This window comes from Bemisia tabaci, chromosome 2, assembly GCF_918797505.1.
Source record: "Bemisia tabaci chromosome 2, PGI_BMITA_v3".
NCBI classification, from domain to species: Eukaryota; Metazoa; Arthropoda; class Insecta; order Hemiptera; family Aleyrodidae; genus Bemisia; species Bemisia tabaci.
This window is the reverse complement of record NC_092794.1, coordinates 23,370,670-23,392,529: the sequence shown is the minus strand read 5'-3', so window position 1 is coordinate 23,392,529 and position 21,860 is coordinate 23,370,670. Positions and strand designations below refer to the sequence as shown.

At 38.6% G+C, this 21,860-nt stretch overlaps 1 protein-coding gene across 3 annotated transcripts in view; it reads left to right on the top strand.

Annotated features, from left to right (window-relative positions):
• Nucleotides 1-21,860, top strand: part of LOC109043697 (nephrin) — a 407,037-nt gene that overhangs the window by 183,613 nt on the left and 201,564 nt on the right. For all 3 annotated transcript variants that reach the window (XM_072296973.1, XM_072296974.1, XM_072296975.1), the window contains exon 3: nt 15,640-15,848. In XM_072296973.1, coding sequence (XP_072153074.1) covers nt 15,640-15,848 — 209 coding nt within the window. The remainder of the gene's footprint in view (nt 1-15,639; nt 15,849-21,860) is intronic.

The following is a 21,860-nucleotide window of genomic DNA, read 5'->3' as shown; positions in this document are numbered from 1 at the left end:
GCCAACGCTTTCTGAACTGCGATGGTGGGAGGGTGGCAGCGAAGCCCCGGCTCCAAATCGAGGGATGATTCGGGAATATTCGCTTCTAAGTAAGAGGGATCGTGGAATTTCTCCCTCCGAACTTGAAACAAGGCCGAAAGTTAGTCGGAGCTGAGCTTCGGACCCGACGCATTTGTCACAACAAAGAAAACACTTTTGTTGTCAGCCGTGGCACATTTTTGGAACGCGTTATCATGTAAATTGGCGTCGTGCCACCGTTTGAAGTAAGCCTTAAAATTGATTAAATGGGCCTTAAGCGATGGCTTTCTGTTCCCGTGTGAACGGATCATTCCCGAGTACATAATCCCGCGGAGCACTGGCAAATGAATGGAGTCAGTAACGTCTTGTGATTTCGGGAATAACAAGTTGGAGGCTTAAAAATTGCGTCTAGTCTTGATCTAGCTCATGGATACTTTAAGCCTCTTTCGCGGGCCTAAAACTGGGTTCTCCCACAAGAATTGCATGCATTTTCTTCATCGGCGAATCGGGACACCCCGAACGAGGGGAGCGCAAGGGGGGTCTGGGGGGCTCCTTTCAAAAATTTCCGAGATTTTAAAGCATCTAATATGCAGTTTGAGTAAATTTCTTCCTGAGTAAGTACTAAATTTAGGCGACCCCCCTTCTTCTCTCCTCTGTTATAGGACAAGTCGTCAACGATTTTTTGTCCACGCACCTGTTTTTTCCAGTAATTTACGTCCACGTGTTTTTTCGGCACGGGAGTTTTGGTCCACGTGCCAGTTGAGACCCAAAGTTAATTGCCCCACATGTAAAGACAAACGACAGTTGCTCACAACGTTTTTGGATGAAAATGTGTAATGTCTTGGAAGAATGAGGGTTTGCTTGTTTTTTTGTTTCGTATTTTTGGTCCAAGGGAGAATAATATGTAGTTGAGAGTTTTGGTAAAAATGAGGGAGCGTCAATTCCATGAGACAAAATTTACTAAAACTCTGTACACCTCTTTGGTGTAACAGGACTTAATTATCTTTCAAGAAATTCCCACCTTGTTATACCTGAACCGGATAAACCTCTATATTTGCCTCAGCTAAAGGCTCTTAGATTTTTCCTGTGTACGATAAGTATCTTGATTTATTTTGCGAGGAGAGATCTGTACTTTCAAGGATGCCTGTCATTCTTGATACGTTCAATTTTGTATAATACTGTGCAACACCTTTGTTGTGAAATAGTTGCTTCAGGCGCCGCCGCACGGCGGGCGGGCGGCCAGCGCAAAACGCGCATTGGCGCCTACAAACCTTAGTGGATACTTCAAGCATTGTACAATGCGTTAAGTATCCACTTAGGTTTGTAGGCGCCAGTGAGCCTCTCGCGCTGGCAGCACGCCGCTCCGCTCTGTTCGGCTTTAATATTTATACTCGCATAGTCAGCGTTTTTTGACTCATGATTTTGAAATGCTTGCACACTCTGCATTGATTATTCTCAATTAAATTGATGGGGGAAAAAAATATGTATCAATTTATCAAAGGAGAATAACAATATAATGTATGTGTTTTAAATATTGGTGGTTCCGTGTCAAATTTAATGATTACCAAAGCACTTTAATTTTTTCCCTTACATTTTGTGCTTTTATTGTGCTTCAGCGAGGTGTACGCGCAACCAAACGCTCAAAATTTGACGCATTTGTCTCTAAAGGATCGATGTACAAATGGGTTAAAACTGAAGATTGCGTGCTTCTTGGTTTTTTTCACTCTTATATTCATTTTTGCAGTTTCTGTCGGCACAACTGCGGCTCATTGAGATTATTGTCGCTTGGAAAAGGTTTTACAAATATTTGTCACGTTTTAAAAATATAAATGTTTTCAAAATTAAGAAATAATTTCGTAAAGAAAAAATTATAAAAATAAAATGAAGTACCTAATCATATATAAGGTATATTGTAATATCGTCATGCAAATCAAGTTGATAACAAGGAAAAATCAGAAAAGGGCAAGAAAGGACGAGGACTTTTAGGAGGTCTTGTAGTTGCTCGGTTTTGCTTCTTCTGCGAATTGCGAGGATCCACAGTATTCGGGCTAAGATTTTCGTAATTTTTTTCTCAATAAGGAAAAAAAGTTGGGAAGTTTTCTCTCGGATTGTGTTTTTATATCATGGATCATTCGCGCGGTCGTAAAAAGCTGACTTTGACTCCGAACTCTTGAATTTTGCATTACCCTCCTGAATTGCGGAGGATGTAGCGTGAAAGTTTCCCGACAAAAGCATTACCATATGCGCTACATCCATGAAAAGTCAAAAAAAAGTGAAGAAATTTGGAATGTATTAAGCATAAAGGAACTAACTTTTACGACGAACTTTAAAAACAACACCATGTCGTTAATGTTCATATGCAAATAGGTTCTTTTACAGATAGCAAGAATGGTAGAGGAGTGCTGAATCATTCATCATTTGTTCAACATTTTTTTTCAAATTTTTGCTTTACGAAAGAGCCAAGGAATCAGTTCCTTTTGGCGACTCTTGCTTTCCAAAAGGAGGCAACAGCAATACAATTTTGCTTAAATTGTGCTACTTACATTCCTTGCATATAAAAGTACTGAAATCAAGCAAAAAGTTAAATTCACAGTGGCTATTGTGTCTTAAAATTGTGGTTTATTGGGAGTAAAGGTAAAACTTGTTTAGATGATCAGTTGGACGGAGTTAAACAGAAAGGAACCAAGCCACATCGGGATCGAACCGAGAAAAATAGGTTTAAAGTGCAGGTCCTGCGTAAGACTCAATGTAAAAGATAAATTTCAAGTTCAATTTCTGCAAAATTTGCTCCAACAAAAACTTTGAATTTTTGACGATGGATAGTAGAGCAGTAGTTGAGTTAAAAACCACTCATAACTCAATTTTTTCCAAAATGTGGGTTGGTTCCTTTCCGCTTAACTCAGTCCAGTTCATATTTGCAAGGTAAACTAAGTCGCACAATCTTAGCAACATTGGAATATACTCCTGGTTTCTTGTTGCAAAATTCAATCCAATTATGAAGAAGCAATATTTTTACAATACTGTAATCGCCCTGGTTCCTTTTTGCTAAATGCGATGCATGTGTTGTTCGGTTGTATTGCCATTTGCAAAAAAGAGCCAAAAGCATTCCAATGTCGCTAAGATTGTACAAATAATTTTACCCTGCAAATATAAACTGATCATCTAAACACTTTTTCCTTACTCCCAATAAACTATAAATTCAAGACGAAAATTACCTTGGTCAATTTAATTTTTTGCGCGATTACAGTAATTTTAATGCAAAGAATGTAGGTTGAAAAATTCTAGTATCATTGGAATGTTCTTGGTTCCTTTTTTCTGAATGCGATCCGTGTCTTGTTTCGTTCTCCATTGAGAAAAAATAATCTCCAAAAGGGATTCTAAAGTACCTTTATAGGGAGAGTATGGACACCTCGCAAATTTGAAGAGTAAGGTTTGATCAGATCACGTAGCTCTTGGGGCCCAAAATGCCAGCCAACCTATGAACTTGAACTATCCAACGGTATTTATTTTCAAAATTCTAACTACCCGTCGTTTCATAAATTATAAAAGCACGTATAAAACAATGATTTCGCACAAATTTTCTCAGTTTCAAAGTTTTAATCCTCAAAGACGCTTGTTTAAAATGCGCTGTCGACCATATTAATCAATCTTCATATGCATAGGTTGGCAGCAGCACTTTTCTAGTGATTTTCGTTTTACACGTCGTCACCCTTTTGGGTCCCAAGAGCTACATTCATCAAGTTGTCCATGCTCTCCTTATAAAGGAATTCTAAAGGAATCTGGCCACGTGAATGGAGATTTTGCATGTGTAAGGAATTTGCGATTTTACTACTGATTTTTATGTAAAAGTTCGCAAGCAATACGATGGTGCCACTGGTTTTCTCTGAAATTAACTCCCAAGCTCAAAAAAACTCTCAAGTTGCGGCCAAAATGGAGGGGATATCCCACGCTATCCTGAGAGTCCACTTCTACATCAAGACAAACTCTCCATGCAAAGATAGGGATCAAATACATTGACAGGGCTGCCACTTTATTTCGGGACTCCACAGTAACTGAAGACACGGCAACCCTGCTAATATATTTACTCCCTATCTTTGCATGGAGAGTTTGTCTTGATGTAGAGGTGGACTCTCAGGATGGGATATCCCCTCCATTTTGGCCTCACCTTGAGAGCTTTTTTTGAGCTTGGGAGTTGACTTCAGAGAAAACCAGTGGCATCGTCGTGTTTCTCGCGAACTTTTACATAAGAATCAGTAGTAAAATCGCAAATTCCTCACACATGCAATAACTCCATTGGAGCCAGGTTGATTCCGGCGAAATCCGTGGGCTTTTCCGTTGAGAATCAGGGTTGGAGCCAGTGTGCCCCGCGTTGACCCGGGGCTGGGGCACAGACGGACACGAGACACGCGCTCTCGCCGCAAATCTCGGGAGTGGAACCTCATTCGAACATCCATTTCACGCTACGAACACAATGTACGTGGCTCCCGTCCTGCGCCCCTCCCCTCCAACCCTTCCCCCTTTCGCCCCCCTCGATATCGCCATGTTCACGACTGGGGTTCTCCGGAGGAGTGTTGCGGGTTACGGCCCGGAAAATAAAGCGGGGCGAGTAAACATCCACCGTCTAATGATGATTGCCCGCGTCTTCTCCGATTTCTAAGTGGGTCCCGCCCAGGGACTGAGACTCTCTCGCCGTCGTCCCTGAAGCAACAAAGCTGTATGTGCAAAAAGTAGCGCATATAACGGACTCCCACAAACAAAAAATTACGCTCTTGATATTTACTATGGCGGTTGTTATTGATGCATAAAAACGCAGGGTAGAACCTATGGCACATTTTACACTACATAGGGAGGGTACGGATATGTCGGTGGTTTTGAGGTTTGGTCATGGAGCTTTTAGGCCCCAAAAAGCAGCCAACCTATGAATTCAAATCATCCAGAGTGATTTTCCACGGAATTGTTATGACCCGTCGTTTACTAAGCACGTATTCGGCTTAATTTTTGCATAAATTTACCCATTTTTGCGGAAGAACGCTTATTCAGAACATTCTTGGCCATCTTGGTTTCATATTGGAATCTGCAGATCGGCAATGACATTTTTCATGTTTTCATTTTTCATGTTTGTTGCCATTTTGGGCCCTATGAGCTCCATATTTCGATATGTCCATACTCTTTCTATTTAGGTAATTTATTTTACACTAGTGGTTTATTTTGGTAGGAGAGATTGAAGGAGAGGAGAATCGATGCAAAAGGTCTAAACGAGGAAAGATGAGTTGAAAGATAATGTGAAATATTGAGAGTATGAGTGAAACGTTGAAGATTAAGAAGATGAGGGAGAAGTAAGGAAAGAAGAGGATGAAAGAGATAACCACGATAAAAAAAAATCAGGCGAAGGGAATATTTAATTAATAATACGAAGAAGAAGGTATAAGTTGAGGAAAAGGAGTTGAAGATACCGTTGCAGAAAAGGACGAAGAAGAATAGGATATAAAGGATGAAGCATCCGTAAAAGTAATTGAGTTGAGGATGAATGAATGACGATGAAGATTAGTTTTATAACGGTGATGATTAAAATGAAACGAAGGAAATGAAGAAGTGGACGATATTGGAAATGACGGAGAACAGAAAATTATGAAAATACGAAAAACAGGACGAAGAAGAAGGGGAAGAGTAGAAGAACAGGACAAATAAGACGATAAAGAGGAAGTAAGGATATTAGGAGGCAGAAGAAAATGATGAGGAGGAGTAAAGACAGTGATGGGAAGAGAGAAGACTAGTGAAAGATAAAAAAGAGGAAAATAATCAAGATGAAGCAGAAAATGTAGATGCAGGAGCTGTAGATAAAACAAGTAGATGCCAAAGACGATAGAATAGGCGAGAATAGAATAGGAAGTTGAAAAGTAAAGATGAAATAAGTAGAAGGTGGAAGTGAAGAAGATGATTAAGCGATTGAAAGGAGAAACAAACGAGAAGTAGGAGAAGAATTTCACAAACATGAAAGAGCAACGGAAAAGCGGCCCACGAAGAGAGAAGGAAATGAGGGGATGATCTACAGAACGGGGCCTGGCGACGAAGAAGCGGAAAAAGCGAAGGATGTAAAATGAGTGTCGTCGGCTCGATGATGGAGTTGCTCTTCTGGTAGGACGTAACTACATTTTTAGATGAGCCCTGATATCCGCATAACTCCATGTTTTTCAGGGCTCACGTGATAGTGGAGATACGTGCTTACGTCAGAGGGACGACGATGTAATCCCACACGCAGCACGCGGTCGGCCGACCTCCGCGGCACCAGGAAACTTTGAAGGCCCGGCCGCGCCGCTCCACAATAACGTCGTTACGCTCTCGCCAGTTGAATATTTTTATTCCCTTTGAAAACTTCCAAAAATACCCGAATCCATTAAAAGAGGGAGGAAAAAATCGAAAGTTGAGCGAATGTGTCCCGCAACGAGCCGAGGCGCCACCCCCGGAACATTCCGGCCGACAAATTGCATCCATGTCGCTGCCTCGGGATCGGGAAAAATCATTTCCTCGGGATTAATTCCCTTCGTTCCGTCATTTCTTTAACTCCTCCGATTTCTCGGATACTCATTCTCCACGGATTTCCTAGAGATCCGCCCTAACTTAATGGATACGCACCTCTTTAATAATAAAAAATACATTAATTCGGGTGTATTTACCGATGTCTAACCGTCCGTATCAACTCAAAATTGAGCCATTTAGACATAATCTCTCCGACTCCTCGAATACTCATTTTTATCGGAGTATCTTCACCATAATTTAATGTCTAGGCACCCGAAGGCTTAAAAATACAGCGAAACACAACCGATGAGAACTTAGAATTCGATCGTTGAAACTACAGCACTGAGAAGTGTTCCACAAGAACTTATATGCTCACAAAAACTTCCAAAATGTCAAACTGATTTGGAGTTATGGCAGTTTGACATTTACAGTTCAAAAAATATAGTTTCGAAGAAAAGTCGTCAAAAATTCTAGATTTTGCATTTTGTTTCTAGGACAAACATTGTCGAATTTACAATAGATCGGAAACCATTGGTTTATCAATCCTCTCTCTCTTCTTCATTTTTCCTCCTAAAAGTTAGGTATTTTTCTAGCGCGGGTAGTTCGTAATTGGATAAAGAGGCTTAAACCTAATTATCAAATAAATAATGAATTCACATTAAATTAGGTAGCACAGACAAATGTTACCGTAAAGAGCCAAGCCGAGAAACATACGTCCTTTTTCACAGCGTTAAGTTTAAATGGACCACAAGACAAGGTACAAATGGACGTATTTCTACCAAACAGACCTATGTGGAAGTGAGAAATATGGGGTGTGCTCGTTAGTTCTCTTGCGTGGCGAGTGAATGAGAATAATAAAGCGCCAGTGACGTCAGCGGCAATGAAGAAGACCACGCCCGAGCCGGGGATCATCGTCGGGGCGCTGTAACTCATGAGCCCTGTCCACAACGCTTTCTTGCCATGCCTGCGGATCATGAGTTCCGCATCCAGTTGACACATTGATCTGTTTGATAGAATGCAATATTCCGCTTTTCCAATTCTTCAAAAGGAACCACGCCCACTTTTACATTGTTTCCTATGCAGATTTCTAGAGCAAACCCCATATTTCTCACCTCCACATAGGTCTGTTTGGTAGAAATATGTCCAAATAAAAACATTCTGATACATATGTCTTACCCAGAATTTCTTGTAGAGCACGATTCGTGCGTCAAAAATTACTGAGATAAACTCTTAACTAAGATACAATTAACGTTTTAATTTTAAATTGGTCACGGGAAATTTGAATTGCCCGGTCAGAAGAAACACACAATACTCCGCGTGAGTCAGATCGCGCACTACAACGGTTTCGGCAGGCCTCTCAATCAAACATTGTTCATTTCCCACCCTGTATTGTTCAAACTGTAAACAATTTGCTATAGCTGTGCTAAATTATCAAGATAGAGATTGCCATATTTTTGCATCGCAAAGACTGCCGCGGTAACATTTAGTTTCCGATCTGACGCATGTAGACCATTTTGTTTTCGTGAGCGGGAGATTTGAATTCACGCGTCAAGAAATAGTGAATATTTTGGTTTGGAGTTAATTTCAGTAATTATCGTAGCATGAATCTTGTTCTACGTTAAATTTTGGTAAAGAAATAGGTATTAGAATGCTTAACTCCGTACCTTGTCCAGTGGTCCATCATAGAGCACAATTGAGCAGGGAGCAAAAGGATCGAACTAACACCGCTTTTTTAATAATTTGTCGATAGAGTCGCTATCAATTAGTTCACGTCGATCGATTGACGTTTTCACCATTCATTTCGATCGAATCCATACCATTCAATTTCAAGACAGACAAATAGTGATCTACGTGAAATTTTGGTCAGGAAACATATTTCAGAATGCTTAACCTCGTACCTTAGTGGTCCATTACGTGAGTGTTCTATTCCTTACGCAACAAGTACCTATACTCAGCGCAACAAGATATCGCCCTGAAAACGGTGTTCTCTTGATAATGAATCTAACACGTCACAGCGCCGAATTTCAGGCCTCGCTAACTAATGTTTCTCCGGAATGCTTACAGTTTTCGCGGAAAAACTCGTCGACGATTTCTGGCAAGTTTCCAGGCAAACCGCGAATCGAAGGGGAATCCGGCACCTCGCCCCACCCTTCTCGGGAACAGCAACTGTGGCGAGAGAGGGAGGGGGAGAAATGTAGTTGGAATGATGAGGTGTTTTCATCGACAGTTGATAGAGATGAGGCTTCAATTAGCGCAGCACAATAAGTTCCTCCCACTGCTTTTCATTCCAACACAAATTACTACCTTTGTAGCGTCCGAAACTCGATGCTGAGTGAAAGAAATCCCCCTTGGTTCGTACCCCTACGGACCCCCTCCCCCCGTTCCCTCCCTCGGCGCGGTGGATCAATCCGAGTTTGCTCTCTCTCAAATCACGGCTTTTGTTCGTCCTCCCCCCCCCCCCCCACCACGGGTTCGTTCTCATCAAAGAAATGCTCGTCCCGTTGCGAGCCCAAGGAAATGTATATCGGGATATCCCGCGACCAGGATGAACGGGAACTATCGTGGATTTTTCAACGTCGAGAAAAACCGGAAAAGTTTCAGGGATTTTTTAGGAATTTCCCTGATCGAGGGATCTTTCCCGTTGGTGTCGAAATTCATTTTAGTCGAAAGAAAATTTTACGAGTATTTATTCGAAAATCTGAACAATTTTTATGGAATGTTAATGCGTATGTAACGCGAGTGTAAATTAGGATAAATTGGAACTATCATGGATTTTTTAACGCTAAAAGAAACTGCAGGAAAAGTCTCAGGTTTTTTATAGGAATTTTCCCGACCGAGGGATCTTTCCCATTGGTGTCGAAAATCATTTTAGTTGAAAAGAAAATTTTACGCGTATTTTTCGAAATTCTGGACAATTTTTATGGAATGTTAATGCGTATTTAACGAGAGTGTAAACTAGGATGAATTGGAACTATCATGGGTTTTTCAACACCGAAAGATACTGGATAAGTTTGGGGTTTTTTTTAGGAATTTCCCCGATGGAGGGATCTTTCCCATGTGTCGAAATTTATTTCAGTAACAAAGAAAATTTTACGATCACTGTTTCGAAAATCGGAAGAATCTGTATGGATTGTTAACGCCATTAAAAATCAAACTACTATTTCTGACTCATATTAGAGACAACATATATCCCATTCGTTTCCGTATGCAGAAAGGTGCTTTTACGGAAGAGCCAGAGATAGTGGTTGCTCATTGTAAAATGTGATCCAAATCACGTGTTCTCTAATGAGCAATATTACAATAATGAACCTGCGAGCTCTTCAATCCAAACGATGCTCATCCTCTCCGGGGAACTTAGAAACGCGATTACTCTGAAAAAAATGTATTGCTGATTTAACAATTTTTTAGTTTGAAAAAGTATCCGACATGTTTCAATGTAGATCTTATTTTTTAAATAAAATGTTACACACTTCCTTTGATTCATCTTTTTAAGTTGTCATCGGTGAGTATTAGGTTTCTTTTCTATCCTTAAAATTGTCGATATAAATACACCTTGTAAATACATTTCATTTTATTTTTAAATGAAAATATCACTTCATTTTAAAAAAATATACATTTTTAAAACGTATGGCAAACATTTGTAAAACCTTTTCCCATGAAATTTTTTTGTAAAACTTTTTCTTACCGATTTTTCTTAGGACTTGTCGATTGTACACTACAGCTGTTTCGGGTTTTCACCCATCGTCAGGTGATTTAAAATATAAAAACTAAAATTTTTTACGGTACGTTTTCGCGATCGCGTGTTGTTCGATGTCCGCGTCCGCGTTCGCGTTTGTGGCGAGACTGATAACCCTGGCATTCTTCCTCACTCCCTGTTATCACGTAGTAGTCCATCAAGGTGGGAGGGGTAATCACTGTTGTTATGGTACTCTCTGTCTGAGAATTAAGGATGGCTTTGGTCTTAAATCTATCTATTTCGAGTTGTTCACAAACGTTCATTTTTTTGCCCTTTTTGCATTTTCTCATCACCTTTACTTCACATTTTTCAAGAGGATGTTTTGAATCAATTAGATGGTCAGACAGAGATGAGTGGCCGTATTTCTTGTTTTTGGCATGGTTTAGATGTTCTTTGGTCCTTGTTTTAATACTTCTGCCCGTTTGTCCTATATATAGAGAGCCACATTCACATGTTATTCTGTAGATACCACTCTGTTCTAAGCTGTCTTGGTTCTCATTTATTTTGCCAGTATTTATGAGAAAGCCACCTAGATTTTTGTCGTTGTTGAAGGTCACGTTATATTCACTTTTTACAAGTTGTGTTATAGACTGGGATAATTTTTCTACGTATGGGATTGATATCCATTTTTTATTTCTATCAGGTACTATGTTGTACAGTCTCTGGTCTATGCGTTTTGACTTTTTCTTCATTAGGATTTTCAGGATGTCTTCCTTCTTGTATCCATTATTAATTGCAATTTCTAATATGGTGTTCAGTTCTTTATTGTAATCTTGTTTTGACAGAGGAATGTTGATAAGTCTATTAAGGAAACTGTGGAATCCTGCCATCTTCTGTTGCCAACTATGGTATGAGTTTTCTGGTATTATTGCATCAGTGTAGCAAGGTTTGCGGTATATGCTGAATTTAAGTTTGTTGTTCTTGATTTGAATGGTTAAATCGAGGTAGTTCAACTTCTTGCCACCAAACTCTAGTTTAAACTTGATTTTTGGGTGTAAGTTATTGAGCTCCTTCACAAACTGTTCAGCTTCTCTCTCAGAACCTAACCATATGCCAAAGGAGTCGTCTACCAGTCTGAAATATTTGAAAATTCTGTTTCTCCATTTCTCTAACGTGACTATTTTATGGTCTATATCATCCATAAATACTTCAGCCATCAGGGGGGAGATGGGCGCCCCCATAGGCAGTCCTTCTTTCAGTTTGAAGGTTGTTTGGTTGTATTCAAAATAGTTATTAGTGGTGGTATACTGGAGGAGTTTACAGAATTCTGATATTTCTTTTCTGGAAAACTTTGAGTGTGTCTCTAGGATGTTTTTAGTTTGTAGCACGGCTGTGCCCCCGTCTACATTATTGAATAGCATTCAAGAAAAAATTGAAACAAGATAATAAATTCGAAAAATTACTAAGTAAAAATAAAAAGCAGAAATGTAGTTCCTTTGGCCCAAAAATTGTCAACCTTACGGACACAATATTCACAGACAGAGAATTAGAACTCCTTAACCAAGGCATAAAGTACTGCCCCCCCCCTAAGAAAGTTGAAGATAGACTGATTGATCTTATGATAGATGTCAACAGCAAGGTAAATAGTAAATCAACCATCTATAATGTGAGCCACAAAGTCGAGACCTACCTCCAAGAAACCATTGGAGACAGCTTAAGTGGTAGAAATGTAATACAAACCATAAAAACTATAAAAACAAAGATCAAAAATGATAATTTAATAGTCAGCAAAGCAGACAAATGCAACTCTTTAGTAATCTTGAAAGAGTGTGAATACAATCAAAAAGTGAAGGACTTTTTAGATAACAATGAAATTGAGGAATGCAAAAAGAACCCTGTCCCAACCCAAAATAATCATTTTAGAAAACTAGTTGATAGTTGTAAAGAACTTACTGAACACCCTAAATTATTGATTGAGATGAACCCTAGAATCCCCGTCCTTAAGGGTTATGTCAAAATACACAAAGCCTCAGAATCTATGGACATTAGAGACGTACCCATAAGACCAGTAGTCTCAACCAAAGGATCAGTCACTTATAAATTAGAAAAATTTTTAATCTCACTGTTTAAGAAACACACCCAATGGAAGGCAGAATACTCAATAAAAAATTCAACAGAATTAACAGAAAAGCTCAAGAAAGTACGCCTGCCTAACAATGCAAAATTAATATCCTTAGATGTAGAGAACCTATTCAATAATGTAGACGGGGGCACAGCCGTGCTACAAACTAAAAACATCCTAGAGACACACTCAAAGTTTTCCAGAAAAGAAATATCAGAATTCTGTAAACTCCTCCAGTATACCACCACTAATAACTATTTTGAATACAACCAAACAACCTTCAAACTGAAAGAAGGACTGCCTATGGGGGCGCCCATCTCCCCCCTGATGGCTGAAGTATTTATGGATGATATAGACCATAAAATAGTCACGTTAGAGAAATGGAGAAACAGAATTTTCAAATATTTCAGACTGGTAGACGACTCCTTTGGCATATGGTTAGGTTCTGAGAGAGAAGCTGAACAGTTTGTGAAGGAGCTCAATAACTTACACCCAAAAATCAAGTTTAAACTAGAGTTTGGTGGCAAGAAGTTGAACTACCTCGATTTAACCATTCAAATCAAGAACAACAAACTTAAATTCAGCATATACCGCAAACCTTGCTACACTGATGCAATAATACCAGAAAACTCATACCATAGTTGGCAACAGAAGATGGCAGGATTCCACAGTTTCCTTAATAGACTTATCAACATTCCTCTGTCAAAACAAGATTACAATAAAGAACTGAACACCATATTAGAAATTGCAATTAATAATGGATACAAGAAGGAAGACATCCTGAAAATCCTAATGAAGAAAAAGTCAAAACGCATAGACCAGAGACTGTACAACATAGTACCTGATAGAAATAAAAAATGGATATCAATCCCATACGTAGAAAAATTATCCCAGTCTATAACACAACTTGTAAAAAGTGAATATAACGTGACCTTCAACAACGACAAAAATCTAGGTGGCTTTCTCATAAATACTGGCAAAATAAATGAGAACCAAGACAGCTTAGAACAGAGTGGTATCTACAGAATAACATGTGAATGTGGCTCTCTATATATAGGACAAACGGGCAGAAGTATTAAAACAAGGACCAAAGAACATCTAAACCATGCCAAAAACAAGAAATACGGCCACTCATCTCTGTCTGACCATCTAATTGATTCAAAACATCCTCTTGAAAAATGTGAAGTAAAGGTGATGAGAAAATGCAAAAAGGGCAAAAAAATGAACGTTTGTGAACAACTCGAAATAGATAGATTTAAGACCAAAGCCATCCTTAATTCTCAGACAGAGAGTACCATAACAACAGTGATTACCCCTCCCACCTTGATGGACTACTACGTGATAACAGGGAGTGAGGAAGAATGCCAGGGTTATCAGTCTCGCCACAAACGCGAACGCGGACGCGGACATCGAACAACACGCGATCGCGAAAACGTACCGTAAAAAATTTTAGTTTTTATATTTTAAATCACCTGACGATGGGTGAAAACCCGAAACAGCTGTAGTGTACAATCGACAAGTCCTAAGAAAAATCGGTAAGAAAAAGTTTTACAAAAAAATTTCATAATTAAAGTATGGCCGATAAAGTCAACAAGAGAAGTGACCTTTTCCCAAGCGATGTCATCGAATAATCTCGATGAGCCATAGTTGTGGTGAAAGGAACCATACAAAAATGAATAAAAGAGGGCAAAAACCAGGGAGAACGCAATCTTCATAGTTTTAACCCAGTTTTACGTCGATCTTTTAGAGTCAAATACGTCCAATTTTGAGCGTTTGGTTGCGCGTTCACCATGCTGCACCACAGTAAAAGCACAAAATGTAAAAAAAAAAATAATTAAAGTGCTGGAAATCATTGAATTTGACAAGGAGCCACCTCAATATTTACAAAACACACATTATGTTTTCCTTTAATACAATTTATTTTTTCATCAATTTAAAAGAAAATAATTCATGCTGAGTGTGCAAACACTTCAAAATCATGAGTTGAAAAACGCCGACTCCGCGAGTTTCAATATTACAGCCAAATACAGATGAGCGGCGTGCTGTCAGCGCGACATACGCACTGGCGCCTGCAAACCTAACTGGGATACTTCATGCATTGCGCAATGCGTGAAGTATCCTAGTTAGGTTTGTAGGCGCCCTCGCCCGCCCCGCCGCGCGTGCCACGGCACTTCAGGCAACTATTTCGCAACGGAAGTGTTGCACAGTACAATACGAAATTGAAGGCGCTCCAACGTTTTAAGAATGACAGGCGTCCTTTATATTAAGAGTGCGGAGCTTTCCTTGCAAAGTAAATCAAGAACTACGGCACAAAATATTAGCGGTGGTCCAAAAATTCATGGCCCCATCCATTCCATGGAGGCGGATATTTTTAGAAACCGCAAACGAGATATGCGATTGTGGACTTACGCCGTCGACATTTTTTAACAATTCAATTATTAATTATGCAATCTGTTATCTTCCTTGCACATGGCAACACACTGGGGAAAAAACACATTGGATCTATAGTCCAGACTCTTAAAAACATCGACAAGAAAAAGTACTCTTGATTCAATCAGAATCTAGCTTAAATCAAGGACCAAGCATCTTAATTTAAGCGGATTTCGTTTTGATTCAAGCAAAAACCCAATTGAATCAAGAGTATGTTTTCTTGTCAAGGGTGGTTTCACGGTAACTGGAATAGTTTTGTCGCCGTAACAGGCAACACATTTTTCGGTCATATTTTTAGTAGTAATGATAATCACTCGAATTTTTTTTGCATTCATCTACACAGGGTTACGTGTTATAACATTTTTCAAAGATTTATCGCTCTACTTTTCAATTTTAATATCGAAAAGGCCGAAAACGTGCTGTCTGTTACGCTGACTTTTTACCGCGTAACAGACAGCACATTTTTGGAATTTACCTAATATTAATTGAGGAGTAGAGCAATAAATCAACAGAAAGCGATATAATGCGCAACCCTCTGAAGATTAATGCAAAAAAATTTGAGTGATCATCATTTCTACTAAAAATATGACCGAAAAATGTGTTGTCTGTTACGGCGACAAAACTATTCCAGTTATCGTGAAACCACCCTCAATGTTTTCAAGAGTCTGGACTCTAGATACAATGTGCTTTTTTCCAGTGCAGCAGAGTTCTTCTTTAATACGAACATATTAGAGCTTTCCCGCTTGTTTCTTCCTCTTTTTTCAGCGAACCGGGGGGGAGGGGGGTTACGCCCGCCCCCTTGGATCCACCTAAGATTCAAACGAACGGATACCCTGTGTGGGGATTGTAATGACGGTTTTGTTGGTTTGTGTTGCAGCATGGACGCTCGAGGCTCGGAGTTTTCGAAGGCGGTGCGGTGGTCGGACGAGACGGTGTTCTCTCGGCGAGCCCATTTTTTAGCCGAGCGGGTCCCGGCCGCCCTCCAGGTCGACCACATCCGCGAGTCCGACGCCGGCGTCTACCGCTGCCGCGTCGATTTCAAGTTTGCTCAAACCCGAAACTCAAAAGTCAACCTTACAGTCATAGGTAAGTCTCAACCCCTCGCCATTCCAGCCCACTCCTCGACCGCCCGCAACCGATTTAACTCACGTTTTTCACCAAGGCCTCCCAGGATTTTTAAAAACACATTAAACTTTGTTTCTCTCACAATGAACGTAACTATATCTGCCGTGATAGCGAAGAGAGACGTAAGTGCAAAATTTTCAAAACCGAGTTTTCTTCAAAATTCGTCTAAACTTTTTTAAATGAAACTAGAGGGCTCCGCCCCCTGGCCGCTCCGCGGCCCAACCCCCTCGTATATTCTGTCAATTCGTTATGAAAATATCACTTAATTTTTTTTAATTTACATTATTCTCGTAAATTGTATTAATATTAATACTGCTGAAGTTCTGTTAAGTGTTTATTCATTCAAAAGATCATCTTCAATTTAGCTAAAAACTTACTTCAATTAAGGTTGGAGTTTTAAAAAAAGGTGAATAATCAGTTTGAAACGGTTTATATGGGATAAAATAAAATGGATGGAAAGCAAATAGGATAGAATATAATATAATATAAACGAAATATAATAGGTTTGTCATTAATAAAACGGGATGTATTTATATTAACCTTGATAAAAGGCCACAGGTCGGTTTGATATTTAAATTAAAGAGTGGCGGTGATGCGTAACAATTTTTGGATTTGCTGCTGCAATTCCCGAGTAGTAGTGATCGCCATAAATTGCGATTTAATCGGAGAATATATCGCGATTTTATCGACGTCGCGATTTATTGCAATATTATCGGATAAAAAAAATCGCGATTTTATCGACGGCGAATCATCGCAATATTATCGGGAGAAAAATCGCGATAAATTGCAATAAAATCGCGATTTTATCGAACGCAATTTTATAGAGATAAAATTGCAATAAATTGCAATTTTTCATCAACGCCTACTAACGCATGAATGACGCTTATGAAACATGTTTCTATGCCGCCGCCGCTGCCGTTTTTACCAAGGTCCGTTGGTAACTTTACCATCTCTTTTTTTTATCAATCATTGGTAATGTTAGAAAGGCAGACCGGTATTTTTACTGATTTTTCCAGGTAAGAATACCACTTTTATTCGTAATCAATTCCCGGTAACTTAATTTACCATTTTATCTCTGTAATTCTACCACAGGCGATAAAAAATATCGGCGTTTTTACCAAGGTCCATCGATATCTTTGCCATCTCACTATTCTTGGTAATTTTACAAAGACAGAATGATGAGATTACCAGTAGAACCTCATTTTACCAACCGTATTTCATAAAGTACAGTACGTATTTCATAAAGTACAGAGGAGGGAAAATAAAAAAAAAAAAAAAAAATCCAATGAAAACTCGGTGTCAGTCAACGCAATGTAAAAAGTTGTAAGGTTGCGAAGCGCCGATCCATCTACATAGAGGCAATTCGCACTTGGGAATCATGTTGCGGCCATAGCCTAATGGAAAAGTGTTGGCCTACCACCGTGGCGACTGAGGCGATAATCGCTCATATGTTGATGATCCTAGCGATTTTATCACCGGTAAAATCGACCGGTAAACGTGATGGACGCACGGAGAACGCCCAGAGTTAACGCCAGGGGATGAAACCCCTTGGGGACGTGATGGTACAATTTTTTATCTACCAATATTATTTTTATTATTTTTATTTTATCGGCGATAAAATCGCAATTTTTCCGTTGAAAAATGCTACTTGGGTTGGGTGATTTAATTTTACCGTGAATAATATTGGTAGATAAAAAATTGTACCATCAAGTCTCCAAGGGGTTTCATCCCCTGGCGTTAACTCTGGGCGTTCTCCGTGCGTCCATCACGTTTAGTGAAATTATAATTTTAAGTTATATACATAATAAAAAAAGGTTTGTTCATAGGGACAAAATTAATTGTTTTTAAGATAATAAGTACATTTTGCATTCCTCAATTTAAACAGTAGAAAATATACAAAGTTAATGCAGAACTTCTTGATAAACAATGTTCCACTTTTTTCTGATCTCATATTCAAACTTACAATTCAAAATTTAAAATTATGTTTTTTTTGGAACAAAAAAGTTAACACTGAAAAAAATTTCAACAGAATCTTATCTTCGCATACCTATACTAAATAAAAAATTTATACATTTTTTCAGAATCAATTCCAAGAAAAATTAAAATAACTTTCCATAACATTTTTTAGTAAATAGTTCTTCAGCTAATTAAAATTGACATATAAAAATGGAATTAGAGAAAGAGAAAATAAAGTAAGAGGTTAATACATAAATAAGTACATACCTGAATAATTTGATGGAATCCCTTCTCAAACGAAATACAATTTATTGTGGCAGATTCATCTTGTAAATTGAAAAAGAAAAACTCGACCGAACCAGATTTTGAAACTTTCACTTGTGATTTTGAAATTACCTTACATTTAATTTGGATATTATAAGCATACTCATTTAAATCTTTAATTTTTTTGAAAGAAGACATTCCGAAATTTTTTTTAATTTTGTTTTTTGAAGGTTAAAACTGAAAAACCAAGTGGTGAAAAATACTCAGCTGTTTTTCATCACATGATAATGAAGTAATGCAACTGATAATGAAAAATAAGTCGCAAAGATAGGAGAAAAGAATTGTAATGAAATACATACAATTATTAATGATCAAAAATTAAATTCATATAATTTCGAACAGTAGAGAAATAGGAAGATTCGTAATTTTTTGTATAAATGGGGGAATTTGGAATCGATAAATGCGGTTATCGAAACGTGCGATTATCGATACATGCGATTTGTTGTGTTTGATTGTGTTTCATGGTGTGTTTGATGTGTTTGATTGTGTTTCATGATGTGTTTGTTGTGTTTGATGTGTTTGATTGTGTTTCATGATGTGTTTGTTGTGTTTGATGTGTTTGATTGTGTTTCATGATGTATTTGTTGTGTTTAATGTGTTTGATTGTGTTTCATGATGTGTTTGTTGTGTTTGATGTGTTTTAGGTGTATCATGATGTGTATATTGCGTTTTACGTGTTTCATGATGTGTTTGATGTGTTTGCTATGTTTCATGATGCATTTGATGTGTTTAATCCCGGTTCCTTAACATAGTTACATCCACTATTATAAATGACTATACTGTATAGGTAAAATTACTGCATATTATCCCGGTCACTCTGAAGAAATCCGGTTTTATCCCAGTCATTACTGCTTTAGAAAAAAAACGATGTATCGAAGATCGATACACAAAGATCGATATCCTTCCTGTTTTCCCGGTTTCTTAATATAGGTACATCCCGTTTTATCCATGACTATCCTGTATAGGTAAAATTCCTCCACTTTATCCCGGTCACTATGAAGAAATCCCGTTTATACCAGTCATTACTGCTTTAGAAAAAACGATGTATCGAAGATCGATACACAAAGATCGATATCCTTCCTGTTATACCAGTTTATTAATATAGGTACATCCCGTTTTATCGATGACTATCCTGTATAGGTAAAATTCCTCCCTTTTATCCCGGTTATTATGAAGGAATCCCGTTTTATCCCAGTCATTACTGCTTTAGAAAAAAACGATGTATCGAAGATCGATACACAATGATCGATATCCTTCCTGTTATCCCGGTTTATTAATATAGGTACATCCCGTTCATCCATGACTATCCTATATAGGAGGTAAAATCCTCCCTTTTACCCCGGTTATTATGAAGAAATCCCGTTTTATCCCAGTCAGTACTGCTTTAGAACAAACGATGTATCGAAGATTGATACACAAAGATCGATATCCTTCCTGTTATCCCGGTTTATTAATATAGGTACATCCCGTTCATCCATGACTATCCTGTATAGGTAAAATTCCTCCCTTTTATCCCGGTTATTATGAAGAAATCCCGTTTTATCCCAGTCAATACTGCTTTAGAACAAACGATGTATCGAAGATCGATACACAAAGATCGATATCCTTCCTGTTATCCCGGTTTATTAATATAGGTACATCCCGTTCATCCATGACTCTCCCGTATAGGATGTAAAATTCCTCCCTTTTATCCCGGTTATTATGAAGAAATCCCGTTTTATCCCAGTCAATACTGCTTTAGAACAAACGATGTATCGAATATCGATACACAATGATCGATATCCTTCCTGTTATCCCGGTTTATTAATATAGGTACATCCCGTTCATCCATGACTATCCTGTATAGGTAAAATTCCTCCCTTTTATCACGGTTATTATGAAGAAATCCCGTTTTATCCCAGTCAGTACTGCTTTAGAACAAACGATGTATCGAAGATTGATACACAAAGATCGATATCCTTCCTGTTATCCCGGTTTATTAATATAGGTACATCCCGTTCATCCATGACTATCCTGTATAGGTAAAATTCCTCCCTTTTATCCCGGTTATTATGAAGAAATCTCGTTTTATCCCAGTCAATACTGCTTTAGAACAAACGATGTATCGAAGATCGATACACAAAGATCGATATCCTTCCTGTTATCTCGGTTTATTAATATAGGTACATCCCGTTCATCCATGACTCTCCCGTATAGGATGTAAAATTCCTCCCTTTTATCCCGGTTATTATGAAGAAATCCCGTTTTATCCCAGTCAATACTGCTTTAGAACAAACGATGTATCGAATATCGATACACAATGATCGATATCCTTCCTGTTATCCCGGTTTATTAATATAGGTACATCCCGTTTTTCTAGGACTATCCTGTATAGGTAATAATCCTCCCTTTTATCCTGGTTATTAGAAGAAATACATCCCATTTTTATACCTGTCTACCTATCAATAATTCCTTTACGGAAGAATACATTTAAATTTCCCGGGGATTTTCAATGACGTTTTCTGATTGGTTAATGAAAGACCAATGAGAATGCGAAATGACACGGACGTACACACAAAAAAGGCCTTATTTTTTTTTACTATAGTATAAAGATTACAGAAACAGCTAAAACAGCAAAATTCATCCTAATTTAATGAAAACGAGACGTATGAAAAAGCCGTAAGTGCACAAAAAATGACATAGTTTTTTTCAAGACAGCCGTAGGTGCATGAGATCAATGAAAACAGTGCTTTCAAGAGGAATGCCGCCCTCATCTGCCGATTTCTAACCTGGAAATGTGTTTGTTGTGTGTCCAACACGCTACCACAAAAGCACGCAGAAGGTAGCAGTTACGGCTGTCTTGCCAAATACTAACCTAACATGAAACTGAATTTTTCTGACTGAGACCAAATCATAGTGCAAATCGTAAAATGCAGTCCTTCAATAAGCAAAAAATCGTAGAGTTGCAGAAAGTCAGCTACATCGGGCCCAAAAACGACCCTCTTAGGTATACCCCTCTTTTTAATATAAAAAGAAAGAAAAAAAAACCTGATAGGCCTTGGTAAAAAACTCCTCGACTGAAGTTTGTTACTTTCTTACTTTCTGCAAAAAGCTACGTTCCTTTCATTTAATTCATTTCCACGTAGTTCCTTTTAGCATGAAGACGTCCAAATGACGCAGCTACTAAATTGGTGTATTCAATGGCAGTGACAACTTGAACCGGGGTTGTGAAGTTAAAGACGGTTTACGTAGATGACGTCACATTTAGCGAAGTTGCCAGGTTGTGCAATTAATTATGGATATACATACATACATGTAAGTCGCTTTACAGCACTCCCTCCCGCTCTACGACTCCTAACCTCCACTGCTCTCTTTCAAACCACAAATCTTGGGGCATTGAGCACCTTAAAATTTCCGCTTCAATCCCCCCCCTCCAACCTTTCATTGGGCGCTCTCTGCGTCTTCTCCCAGGAGGAACACAATCAAGGACCTCCTTTGGCAACCTGTCTCCTGCCATTCTCTCGACATGACCATACCAAATGAGTTGTTTCGTCATAATGTTATGCGCGATGGTCTGCTTGGCATCCATGATCTCCCGTACCGTATGTATCATTTTAAATGAGGAAAAGTACTGATTTTTTCAGGAATATCTGGCAACAGCGCTAGAGCATTACAGGCTGAAACCCGCGCTGGAATCGCCCGGAGCTGAAGAAT